A 13,163-nucleotide genomic window follows, 5' to 3' on the forward strand; every position below is an offset into this window, starting at 1 on the left:
ATGTCACATAAGCACCAAACTGGGAAGATTAGTCCAAACCCAGTCTGGATCCAAGCCTTCTTTTCCTCTACGAGACGGGTCCCAAACATTGTCCCTTGATATAATCACAACATATCAAAGGCTGTCTTGAGCTGCTGCTGACTTACAGTGGGTACGGAAAGTATCCAGACCCCAGTTACAGCCTTATTCCAAAATGGATTAAATTATTTTTTTTCCTCATCAATCTACACACAATACCCCATAATGACAAAATGAAAAACATTTTTTAGAATTTTTTGCAAATGTATTAAAAATAAAAAACTGAAATATCACATGTACATAAGTATTCACACCCTTTGCTATGACACTCAAAACTGAGCTCAGGTGCATCCTGTTTCCACTGATCGTCCTTGAGATGTTTCTACAACTTGATTGGAGTCCACCTGTGGTAAATTCAATTGATTGGACTTGATTTGGAAAGGCACACGCCTGTCTATATAAGGTCCCACAGCTGACAGCGCATGTCAGAGCAGAAACCAAGCCATGAAGTCAAAGGAATTGTCTGTAGACCTCCGAGACAGGATTGTATCGAGGCACAGATCTGGGGAAGGGTACAGAAAAATTTCTGCAGCATTGAAGGTCCCGAAGAGCACAGTGACCTCCATCATTCGTAAATGGAAGAAGTTCAGAACCACCAGGACTCTTCCTAGAGCTGGCCGCCCGTCCAAACTGAGCAATCGGGGGAGAAGGGCCTTGGTCAGGGAGGTGACCAAGAACCCGATGGTCACAGAGCTCCAGCGTTACTCTGAGGAAATGGGAGAACCTTCCAGAAGGACAACCATCTCTGCAGCACTCCACCAATCAGGCCTTTATGGTAGAGTGGCCAGACGGAAGCCTCTCCTTAGTAAAAGGCACATGACAGCCCGCTTGGAGTTTGCCAAAAGGCACCTAAACGACTCTCAGACCATGAGAAACAAGATTCTCTGGTCTGATGAAACCAAGTTAGAACTATTTGGCCTGAATGCCAAGCGTCACATCTGGAGGAAACCAGGCACCGCTCATCACCTGGCAAATACCATCCCTACGGTGAAGCATGGTGGTGGCAGCATCATGCTGTGGGGATGTTTTTCAGCGACAGGAACTGGGAGACTAGTCAGGATAGAGGGAAAGATGAATGCAGCAAAGTACAGAGACATCCTGGATGAAAACCTGCTCCAGAGCGCTCAGGATCTCAGACTGGGGCGACGGTTCACCTTCCAACAGGACAACGACCCGAAGCACACAGCCAAGATAACGTAGGAGTGGCTTCGGGACAAGTCTGTGAATGTCCTTGAGTGGCCCAGCCAGAGCCCAGACTTGAACCCCATTGAACATGGAAAGACCTGAAAATAGCTGTGCAGCGACGCTCCCCATCTAACCTGACAGAGCTTGAGAGGATCTGCAGAGAAGAATGGGAAAAATACCCCAAATGCAGGTGTGCCAAGCTCGTAGCATCATACCCAAGAAGACTTGAGGCTGTAATCGCTGCCAAAGGTGCCTCAACAAAGTACTGAACAAAGGGTGTGAATACTTATGTACATATGATATTTCAGTTTTTTATTTTTAATACATTTGCAAAAATTTAACTTTTTTCACTTTGTCATTATGGGGTATTGTGTGTAGATTGATGAGGAAAAAAAGAATTTAATCCATTTTGGAATAAGGCTGTAACATAACAAAATGTGAAGTGGTCTGAATACTTTCCGTACCCACTGTATATCACTGTAACAGTATCGGGGAGACTGGGGTTAGATATCACACGTTCTCTCTCCTGTGAATTGGTCATCAGACACATCTTGCAAAAGGTCAATAGGTCTTGAGTTAAAACTCTTAATGGCACATGTTCTCCCTGTGTGTGTGTGTGTGTGTGTATGTATGTATATATATATATATATATATATATATACATACATACACACACACATATAGATACACACACACACACACACACTGTCACAATACAGTTATGTAAATCCAATTATGAAATGGCATGGCAATTCAGCCAAAAGTGCTTGCAGCTTGGCATTTCATATCGAGGGTTGTGACCAATTTTCAAAGCTCCATCTACTTAACAGCGTCAATCAGGACCGTATTTCTTATGTGTCATAATGGCATGCATTATTTCCCTCCATCTCCTCGTTCTTTTGTCGTATGGAGTGCCTCTATTAAAAATACTGTTGCTCTCTTCTGAATCTGAGCTGCTTCTTTTGACACGCCAAGCATGTTTAGGTTTTTTTTTTAGTATTTCCTTGCGCGCTTCATTTTTAAGTGGTAGAAGAGTTTAATAGCATTTCCACTCAGTTTGCAGAGTATCGTTTTCTGTTTGATGTTGGATTTTCTAAATCCAGACCATGTCCACATAACAAGAGGTAGCACCTCGCTTAGTATCAAGTTCCTCTCCTTCGTCTGTGGTGGGCTGGACGCCTCCTCCTCCTGCCTTATATTTACAATTTCACTCTCCTCCTCCAAGCCTGCCCAAGTCTCACCTTGAGGAGCCGCTGAATTTGCGTGATCATACGAGAATCCACCCCTGGTTTGCCTTCTGTACACACATATAGAAGTCCTGAGCCTGTATGTCCTGAGAGTCCTGAGAATGTATGAGACCAGCAGGCTGGTGTGCTTTGTGCTTTTCCTTAGTAGTGTGTTACTCAGGTGCGCACCTGAATGTTAACTCTAACCTAGGTGTGTGTGTGTGTGTGTGTGTGTGTGTGTGTGTGTGTGCACGTTCCCCAGCTGTGCAGCAGAGATTACAGATGGCTCTCAGTACTTTGTCCTGTTGATGATCACAGATGGAGTGATATCTGACATGGTCCAGACCAAAGAGGCTGTGGTCAATGTGAGTAAACAAACACACACACACACACACACACACACACACACACGTGTAAACAAACACAGAGAGAGACGGATGGATAGCGGTGGTTTTCCCTCAGTTACTCCTGCTACTGAAATTCATCCCAGCATCATCATTTCTGTTGTGTGGGAGGTCAAAAGCTCTATTATATTTCACTAGAATAAAACCTTCCATGATGTGTCCCAGCAATCAGCATTCTGTGATAAGTAACACCCCAGAAATAAAGCAGCCAAAGTGTGCCACAATACATCTCAAATTCCCTCTTCAAGATTCAGGTTGAAGAGAGGAAAAATATTTTGCTCTCATTGTGACTGATGTTGCTTTCACGGAGAAGTCAATACCAGTTTCAGTAATTTGTCAAGTTAATGTTTGAGACGTGTCTGATCCAATTAGGTCGGCGCCGAGTGATTTCTCTCATGGCAGGTAGTGCAGAATATTCACAGCAAGTTCTTTGTAATTTCCTCCCTCCTAATTACACGTGTAGTGTGAAATAAACCACGGTGAAGTCTAGACATTTCCTAAAATCCTCAATATAATACCATTGTTTTTTGCTGAGTCATTTTATTAAACCAGCAGTGCGGATTTTTTTCTAACCATCGTCATCGTTATGACGTAGATGCTTTTTTAGAGTTTCTTTTTTTTTTTATCTCTAGCCTCAGAAACTTTTTTTGGATGCTACATAGGCTCTGCCATAAATCTGCCATAGCCTAGCCATAGTGAGCATGAACACATATTTTATACTGGCGTGTCTGCATCACTCTGAAATTATACTGCAGCTCTAAGTGAACACATGACGTTGGAGGTGGGACCTAAAAATGTTAATAACAGTTGATTTAATGAAATTAGTGCAATGCAGAAATTAGAGCCACTGCCACTGATTGCCACATGAATACCAGATTTAAACCTGGTTTACTGGGAAATACAGAGAAATTCACCTGGAGGCTTAATCAGCAGTGTGGGAACTTGTTTAGCAAAGGCTCGAATGTAACCGACATGTTCATGTCCCACACTCCAGCTTTGAAGTCCCATTGAATCTTAGCTTTTAGTGTAGGATAGTGGATATTAAAGAATTATGAAGAAATAATGAAACGCTTTTGAATCATTTTGTTCTCCCGGAGCATTTAATGCAACCTTAGGATCTAATGAATCAAGTCAACTGATTGTCGTTTGTCTCCTGTACAGGCAGCAGCTCTACCCCTGTCCATAATTATCGTGGGTGTTGGACCAGCTGAGTTTGATGGTGAGCTTTTTTATTTCCCCCCTTTCTTATTCATTTTAGTAATAGGTCTAGAATTCTTGGCGGGACCACCCTTGGTCAGCCCTATGGGCAAACAACACTCCACCATTGAGCCATAATATTACTATTAAAAAGACCCAAGCCATGGGATTTATTAAGATAATTATACAAAACAACCAAGACCTTGGAATGAATAACACCCAAACAGTAAAATGACAGTGACACTAAATAAACTCCCAGGCTAAGAGGCAGCAAGACCACAAGTCTGCAAACAAGAGGCTTCCTCTCTGCAATCAGAGCCTGGGGCATTTATCCACTTCCTTTCCTGGGCCAGGTGCACCTCATTCAGCACTAATCAGGTGTAGAAGACCTGGGCGGAGCTCTAGACAGAGCGAGGGAGGGAGGAGAAGGGACAAAGAGCACAGGGAACACATGCAGACGTAACAGCAGCAATGCAGGGGCCACGTTATGGACACAAATACTAACTATCTGTCTAACAATGTGGCCACAGTTGAGCACACTGACCATGTATGAGGTTCTGACCTAGTCCCTTTATTTACAGAATATTTAATCAGTGTCACAATCACACAGGTGATCCACTTTAAGGTGACACAACAGTCAATGAGCTCCCAGCACTGGAACAAGGATAAAGATGGAAACCTGCTCACTCACTGATTAATCACATTTCTTCACACATCAAATATTAAAACACATTCAAGTTAGGAAGCTTAATGAGTGAACAAGCACACGATTTTTTTTTTCCTTTTTACAATCTTCTAAGATGATCATTTAAAAGATAAATCCTAAAAGTGGCACCTTAAAACAACGCAAGAGCTGTCTAAATGAAAAGAATAAAAAAGAACCAAAACAATAACACAATGAAAAGAGCATATCAAGAATTTCAGATATGGGGCTAACAGTGGTTCGGTTGCACCATAGCACCACTGCTGGGCAAATTGTCTGCAGTGTACCTTTCAATGAGGGATAAACAGCAGCTGAGCAGAATTTGATAGCCGACCACAGGAAGCAACGTGCGCTGAATACATTTGCACTGTAAACAGTTTTAATTGAATTCAACAACCTTGACATTCCTAAGAAACAAACATGTGCCGTTTTATATGAGAGGCAGAATCCGACTTTGGCCCTGACTTTTACCTGATTTGATGGGACTCTTGTGAGTATACAGGAAACCACTATGGCAGCGATATCATAATTGGTTCTTTATATACACCAGCGTGCCGGGAGAGCCGCTGCAGAAAGTCAGTGGAGTCAAGTGTGCCGGCGTCTTACAGCACACAGATCAATGACTTTTCAGTGGGGACTGTTTGTGTGTGAGTGTGTGTGTGTGTGTGTGCAGTCTGTTACTGCTCAGCAGGGTGTGACGACTTAACGCCTCATCATTGCGTTGAATGGCTCATCATTTTCTACTTGTTTAAGCAATCGAATGGTCGATTGGTAGCGGGAGCACTCAGGCATGTTTGGGGGTCACAAGGTCGAACTGGCTTAATTGCACCTCAGTGTGTGTGTGTGTGTCTACACCTTATTATAGCCCTAATTGCCTCTGTTGGTTATTTGCTCTGTCTTGAGTCTGTGCGCCCCGTTTCTGAACATGTTTCTGAGTGTTTCCAAGCTTCTACTGTAGCATGTCACTTTCAGTATTTTGCTGTCACTTCTGGTGTTTGTCCTTTAATATTTTGTGTCTGTTTACTGATTTGAACTCATGTTGTGCTCAGTTACCTTTCCATGGCAGCGCCACACATCCAGGCTTTGTGTCTTTGCCAGAGCAGCTGCAGATGCAGGATACGCACAGTTGTGCAGGTGCTGTTTTAAAAGACCTCTCAGACTCTCCATCACAGGGCAATTTGGCCATAACTGCTCTCTGAAAGCATTCCTGTAGTTACACTTAAAAGCTATTGAGCTTTCCCCATAAGTGGCCAGAATTATTTAGATTTTCTGACCTGCAGTGTAATTGTGTGTCATTTTCGCTTTTTTTTAAATTACATTTTTGGTCCATGAAATGTTCTGACCAGTCTCTGGTGAATACCTGTTCTTACTCCCCAGCTGTGTTCCAGTCTAGCAATTATGTTATGAAAATACAAAATAACATCCAGTATGTTCTTTATTTTTGTCTCTCTGTAGTTCCAGTAATGAGTCATGCTCTCTCTGCCATTTTCCATCCTTTTAGCTATGGAGGAGCTGGATGGAGATGAGGTGAGAGTGTCCTCCAGAGGACGTCTTGCCGAGAGAGACATTGTACAGGTACTCATCATGATTCTGTTTAACTTTGCAGGTTAGACTTGAGCTTGTCTCTGTCAACAGCAGCAGCATGGGGGAGTTATCCCCAGAGGAGGATGGCTTACATTCATAACACACACAGGAAACTGCCTCATACAATATGCAGTACCTATATCTGTGGACCGGCTCAGTGTCCTCCTGCCTGATTCTGGATTTACTTTAGTCCACACAACTCAAAAATCAAATATAAAATCAGGAAGGTCAAAGGGCCCATTTCAACCCATGTAATCCCACATGTTTCTCCCATATGTCCCTCTAGATAAGTTGGGCAGCCTTTTGTTTTACTTTAATGGAGAAGTGAATGAAACAGTGCGGCAACATGACAGCATAAAACCCCCCAAACTGTTGAAACGTCAGTTGTGTATTGTAAAATCACAACAAATGTAAACTTATAATAGGGTTACAGTGCATACACGATACCACATGATGTCTTTTGAAGCTAGTTTTTTTACATTGAGAAGTGTGTGGGTTCAAAACGACCGGTATGACTGTATAGTTGTTGTTGTAACCTCTAAAGTTAAAGTTTGAAACCTCTGCGAGAGTTAGAAAGAGATCGTGGTCATTGTTAACAGAAACTAATGTTCTCTGTTTTTAGGAGAATTAACAGTTAGGGGTGGAAATCTTTGCTGTGTGCTACACCGCTCACTCATGTCCTTATTCCGCTAAAATATAAAACAGAATTGGCATAACGTGTTTAATCTCACTGTCTAGCAGGGAGAAAAGTGGCTGGAAGTACGCAGCTTTTTTTTAATAGAAAAAACAGAACTGCATTAACACATTACAGTCTTCTGCCTGGGTGAGAATAATGAAATGAAAGTACAATTTCCTGCCTTAAATCACTGGCTAAATATCTTTGTAAAACAGAAACTGATGTGTGTGTTCTGGAGTAAAGGGGGGGAGGGGTAAAGAAATACGTTCAAGCTGTTTAAAACTGTCTCCAGCAGTGGAAAATCCTCTTTCTGCTGTGACACCACCGCCTTGTGGAGGTCAGCTGGTGTGTTTAATGCAGGAGTTCGGTGCTCCTCTCTGCTAACGTCAGTCTCCAGATGAGAGAGATTTTTAAAGTGATAATCTACTAGATTTATTTATTTCATTTAAATAAATGTCTGTGTTAAGTCACTATGACCCACTGATGAAAGCTGTTGCATTTGCAGTATTACGAACTGGGCAGCGACATTCACAGGAAAAATCACGTGACAAACACTTTTCCACCCAGCAGCGGTTTGTACACCACACTCTCCGCTAGCATAAATGGCTATCACAGCTGAATGAACGACCGAGAACATATTGATGACTACAGATAATGAAACAAATTCAACGTTCAGATGAAGGTAGCTGCTAAATGACTGACTGCAAACAGGCAACAACTGATTGGATCTGTGCGAAGCGAGGTCCAATAGCCCGCCTGCAGTTACCCCCGATAGCCAGAGGTGTCGCTAAAGAGAATGAAACTGAGATCTTCGAGATTGTTACTTACAGCATGTTGGACTCCGTGCTTCATTCAGGTCGTCGTACTTAAGTTGAACATTATTATTGACATCCAGAAATCCATCTTGGAAATCTGGAAATGTAGAAGATTACTCTAGATTACTATAATTCTTAGGACACACTGCTGACACCCCCCCCCCCCCCCCCCCCCAAGAGATTCAGCAGCATCACGTCACTTCTTCTTCACTTTTAAGAGAAAACAAGCATTTAACATGTCATTTTCAACATTTTATTAAATGACCAGCTGTGTTAGTTTATCAGACATTGGAGGGTAACTCGTCTAATAATGTTGTTAGGGGTCCAAAACCTTTTTGAGTGCCTGTGCTGTCCCGTCACAATTGTGACCAACAACACATTTTATTATTGGAAAAAGAGTTAGTTAATACTTTTCAAAAAGATATCTACCAAATCAAATGTTAATCCTAACTAATAACTGTAGTTCTCTGCCTGATGATATACTGTGTGTTAGAAACCTTCTGTTGTGGGTCTTTGATGACTCCATCCTCACTTCGAAGTGAACTCAACATTTACACATGAGACACTTCTTGACCAGAAGCTGATAATAACTAGACATAAAACTGTACTTATTAACGCTAAGAAGTAAATTTATAAGCAGAGAAAGTTTTAAAACCTGGCTGAAGACGGCAAAGACCTTTCTGAGGTTGCCCTCAAAGACACTTCATCCATCTTTGTTCTTAAACTCAACAGGAGCGAGCAGCATTTTCTTTAAATTGCTTTGCAGTGTGAGCAAGGAGAAACCCCACCAGGGACTGATAAAGCCAGATCTGGCAACAGTAAACAGTAATTTTAAAAAGTCTTAAGAGATATGAGTACACGAGTCGCTAGCAAATACAGTTGCCTCTGATAACAACGTACTGTTGAATTTTTGTACACTGCGGACAAGGCCGGCCAGTCAGTTGGCCCAGCATAGCATTCATGATGATAAACGAGCACTTACAATGATAAATGTGTAGTGCCTGGACATTAAGTAGAAGCATCTGAGTATATAAGATTACAAAAATGTTATTCTAGCCAAGTTTTAGTGGGTATTTATTGCAAAAGAAATACGTAGTATTAGTTCTAATTATAAAATTAAAGTGGGAATAGACACCTTGTTTCCCTCTCCAACGTCTCCAAGTGGTGTTATTGTTTGCATGGTCTTCCTGCTCTCCAAAGCTACAAACAAATGAAGAATCCTGATTTTAATTAGAAAACCCATCTCACTGCTTTGATAGCAAAACATCCGGCTGTGTTAATAAGCAGGCAGGTTGTGTTAATTATAGGTCAAATAGAAGGAATGCCAACTGAGTGCTGGTTCAGAGCCCTTTCAAGTCCTGGAGCTAATTCCCGTCAGAGGCTCACTCTTGTTTTTCTTTCATGCTCTCCCTAAGGCTGTGAGATATGATAACATAGTTTATTGTGTGATGATAGAGAAACAGCCATCATTTCACATTATATTCTATCGTTTACTTTGTCGTGTTGGAAATCCTGACACGAAAGGAAGAAGCACAGTCCGTCCTGAGAGTGACGCGTTAGCTTGCCAACAAACGAGCCAAAAAGTCGAGCGTCGAGTCGAGCCAAGTTTTATATCAAGTCTCAAATGAGTATTTTTGGGCTGATCCTATGAAGGTATTAGATTTTTTTGTATACTTTCTTGGATATATCAACCCCTTGTTGACTGTTGTCGCCAATTCGCCTCAAACCTGAGGCCAAGCTGAGGTGGCCTCTGTATCCCACTGATGCTGGTTGATGCATATTCTATGTATACATTATATACACATAGATGCATACACACATACATAAATAGATATACACTACTCACAAAAAGTTATATATATGGTATATATATGGAAATATGGAAAATGTAAAAAGTGAATGCTACAGTGATATTATATCATGAAAGTAGGGCATTTAAGTAGAAGCATGCAATGGTCGTTTTATTCATCTTAAACAATTTATTGAAAGAAAATCTACCAACAGTGGTAGGTATACCACAACAAAAGATTTTCAGTGTCTCAATAAATTGGGATGTGGCCAAAGGACGTCCACTCCTCTCCTTTCTGTGACTCTTCCAGTCTCTGTATCACTGTTCCAACCTCCTGATGACACTCTGTGACCCTCTAAGCTCAGTGAACACCTCCGTCTGAGGACTTCCTGTTTGAAGCCTCCAGTGTTGAGGTGCTGCTGATCAACTGTTAGGTGTCGTCTTGGTCTCATGATGTCAGAATGTGAACAGCAGGATGAGGAGGACTGTTTAAATACCAATTCTAACTGAAGCAGGGAATGTATTGGTGGATTCATGGATCAAACCTGTTGTGAATGTTGCTGTTAAGCTTCTTGTTAGAGAACAGCAACTGGTGCAGAAAGTACTGAAACACTGAACAGTTGGACATGTGCATTCAAAGGTTTAGAGAAGGTCACATTAAGTTCACCTGGAAAGGTTAGAATGCATTTTAGGTTCATCCTGAAATTTCACCTGAAAGCTGAATATCCCTAACTTTTTGGGAGTAGTGTATATTCTATGCGTATATACATATATATTATATTACACTGTTATTATATTGTACTATTCTATGCTATGCTATATTCAAATTAACAATCTCCACTTAATTTAGCATCTGCTTGAATGCAAAAACACAAATCATTGATTTTTTTATATGATTGTAAATAAATTCAGGCAATAAGGGGTTAACAGTTATTCGTTTGTGACCCCGTCTGTGTCTGGTTGAAGGGACTAGCTACTCGGGGAAACAAAAGCAAAAATCTTCTCTATCTACTGTTTTGGTTGCACGATTGTAAAACACCTTCAGTTCCCAGATCGTAGCTGGTACAGACAGAACCGCACAGTGAAAGCGACAATGGTTTATTCTAGTCGGTGCACCATGTGATCAACACTTATTTGATCAATGATAAATTAGAAATTAGAAATAAGTAGCTCGACCCCATATCTTGTTAATAACTGTATAACGTGTGCTTTTATTCTAAGCTGTGTTAATATTGCCATCATGTTTTCACAGCCCCCCCCCCCCCCCCCCCCCCCCCCCCCCAGTTTGTTTCACTAACATCAGTAATCACATCTACATGCTTACAGTAATCCATTGATTGCCTTTAACCTTATTATGACAATAACTCAATCAGGATGTTCACACTTGTAGCGTGAGAAAAAAAAAAGAGTCGCTTCACATTTTCATGCTTATTGATTCAGTGTGATGGCCGCTTTCACTGCCTGTGAGCGGTTTGTGTTGTGTTAATTACAGTAACCTGTAGTACCGCAGTGACGACCTGAACACATTTATGTTATTAATATCAAGTATGTCTCGGTTGCGACTGCTAAATCTGTAGATTTTGTAGATCTGCAGTGTTATGATAATCCCTTTTTGTTGCACAAGAAAGCTGCTAAGTGGACAGAGTGTGACAGAGAGCCGTAAGGGTTTGATGTTTTAATGTAGAGCCTCTTGGGCTTAAACATGTACCTCAATTTTACATTAAAGTCATGACAACAATCTCACCAGGTCAGACATCATAAGATTCTCACAACGTGGCAGTTTTTACCTACGCTGTGCAGGTTCCAGCCTCTCAAACATGAATATTTTCCGGTTTATTTCGTCTTGCATGATCGCAAATGTGTTTCACCTGAACATCTGACAAAACAACCAATTTGAATGCGTCTTTCATCCCTGAGAAATTGAAATTGGTGTTTTTCTAAAAGGGATTAATAGATTTATGCAGAAATTAAAACACCTGTTTGCTGCTTCCCCTAAAATGTATGACTTAGAAATAAAAAAAGTATAGATTAATACATTTTAACACATCTCAAAAAAAACGTGAATGAGCCAATTTCATGCCGTGACACTTTTCTCAAGTCAAGTCAGTCTGTAAAACAAATGTATTCACATTTCTCTGTGTCGACTTTCAGCTTTCAGCTTAACGCCTCACGTGCGGCCTGTGTGCAAGAATTACAAAAGAGTTACAGCATAATGTCTTTCTGTGGCAGCGCAAATCACCATTAATGAAAGAAGAAATTGATGAGAACATTTATGCGGGGGTTCACCGGGAGAAGTGGGGGTGCTCACGATGGTCATTAATTAAAGCTCTGACGGCCAGATCAAATTTGAATTCCATCACTGATGCAGCCTGAGAGAGAGATGAGGAAACACATTTGATGTCATGACTTTCTGCTCCCCTCCCTCTCATGCGCCACGTGCCAAATTTAACAATGTCTGTTAAATCTAAACTATTATTTCCCCCTGCTGTCAGTTTGTCCCGTTCAGAGACTACATCGACAGATCCGGCAACCAGGTCCTCAGCATGGCGCGGCTGGCTAAGGACGTCCTCGCCGAGATTCCCGACCAGCTGCTGTCATTTATGAAGAGCCGAGGAGTTGAACCGCGACCGGCCCTCTCCTCCTCGCCGCTACCTGAGCTGCACCAGCATATCTGACTCCCGACACGGACGCTCGTCTCTGCTTCTCCGCCCTGACTCCCTCTCTCCTCTCAAACCCCTGCTTATCTACGCTCACCTCCCCTGCAGTTATTTGTCACTTTAGCGGAAAAGAGGGATCGACCATGTGCGTTGCCCTCTTCCTCACTTATCACCTGTGAAGCTAAGCAGGCACATCACGCCGGCGCACTGGGCGCCCATCCCTGACTCACCTGCTGCTGCTGGTCATCTTTTCCTCACCCCTGTAACATAGCATGTTACCGTGACTGTCCCTCTCCTTCCCACTGACTATCATTCGAAGCTTTGACTTTTTGAATTCCCCCTCAGCAGAAACATTATTGCACAAAACATTTTTACATCTGTCCTTGACTTCAGTGAGTGTTGACACTAGTCACATTTGGCAGGAGTCCCAGGAAGTGCAAGACACTAAATTAAATTGAGTCCTTCAATGAAAGCAGCAGAGCCATTGATGAGCAATGTACGGCAGCTTGCATCAGGTGCTTTGGGGGGTATTTCTGCCAAGTTTTGACTGTAATTCAGTGGAATAATTGGTCACCACAAGGACAGGTGTATGTGATTTATACTTCACTATCGTCATTATCATCAGTCTGTGCCAAATCTCTTGAAAGTAGAATAGATGCTGCCAAACAATTAGTTGATTCCGGGAGTTTTACATTGGAGCCGAGCCTCCCCAGGGGGAGCAGGAGAGCTGGCATGAGAGGGGGAGACGAAGCGAGGCGAAGACACTGCCTGATGTAAAAGAGACAGGTGCATGCCGGTGAAAAAGCTAGTTATTGTAGTTTGGTCCGCTGATTTGGCCATCTTATTGAA

The 13,163-nt window shown here is 42.0% G+C and overlaps 1 protein-coding gene across 1 annotated transcript in view; it reads left to right on the plus strand.

Moving 5' to 3' along the window:
* Positions 1-12,332, plus strand: part of LOC139209457 (copine-9-like) — a 66,386-nt gene extending 54,054 nt beyond the window's left edge. Inside the window, exons 17-20 of the mRNA XM_070839178.1 lie at positions 2,752-2,854; positions 4,055-4,112; positions 6,295-6,368; positions 12,150-12,332. Of these exons, the coding sequence (XP_070695279.1) occupies positions 2,752-2,854; positions 4,055-4,112; positions 6,295-6,368; positions 12,150-12,332 (418 nt within the window). The remainder of the gene's footprint in view (positions 1-2,751; positions 2,855-4,054; positions 4,113-6,294; positions 6,369-12,149) is intronic.
* Positions 12,333-13,163: the final 831 nt, after the last annotated feature.

The sequence above is a fragment of the Pempheris klunzingeri genome, chromosome 11 (assembly GCF_042242105.1).
Source record: "Pempheris klunzingeri isolate RE-2024b chromosome 11, fPemKlu1.hap1, whole genome shotgun sequence".
In the NCBI taxonomy this organism is placed as follows: domain Eukaryota; kingdom Metazoa; phylum Chordata; class Actinopteri; order Acropomatiformes; family Pempheridae; genus Pempheris; species Pempheris klunzingeri.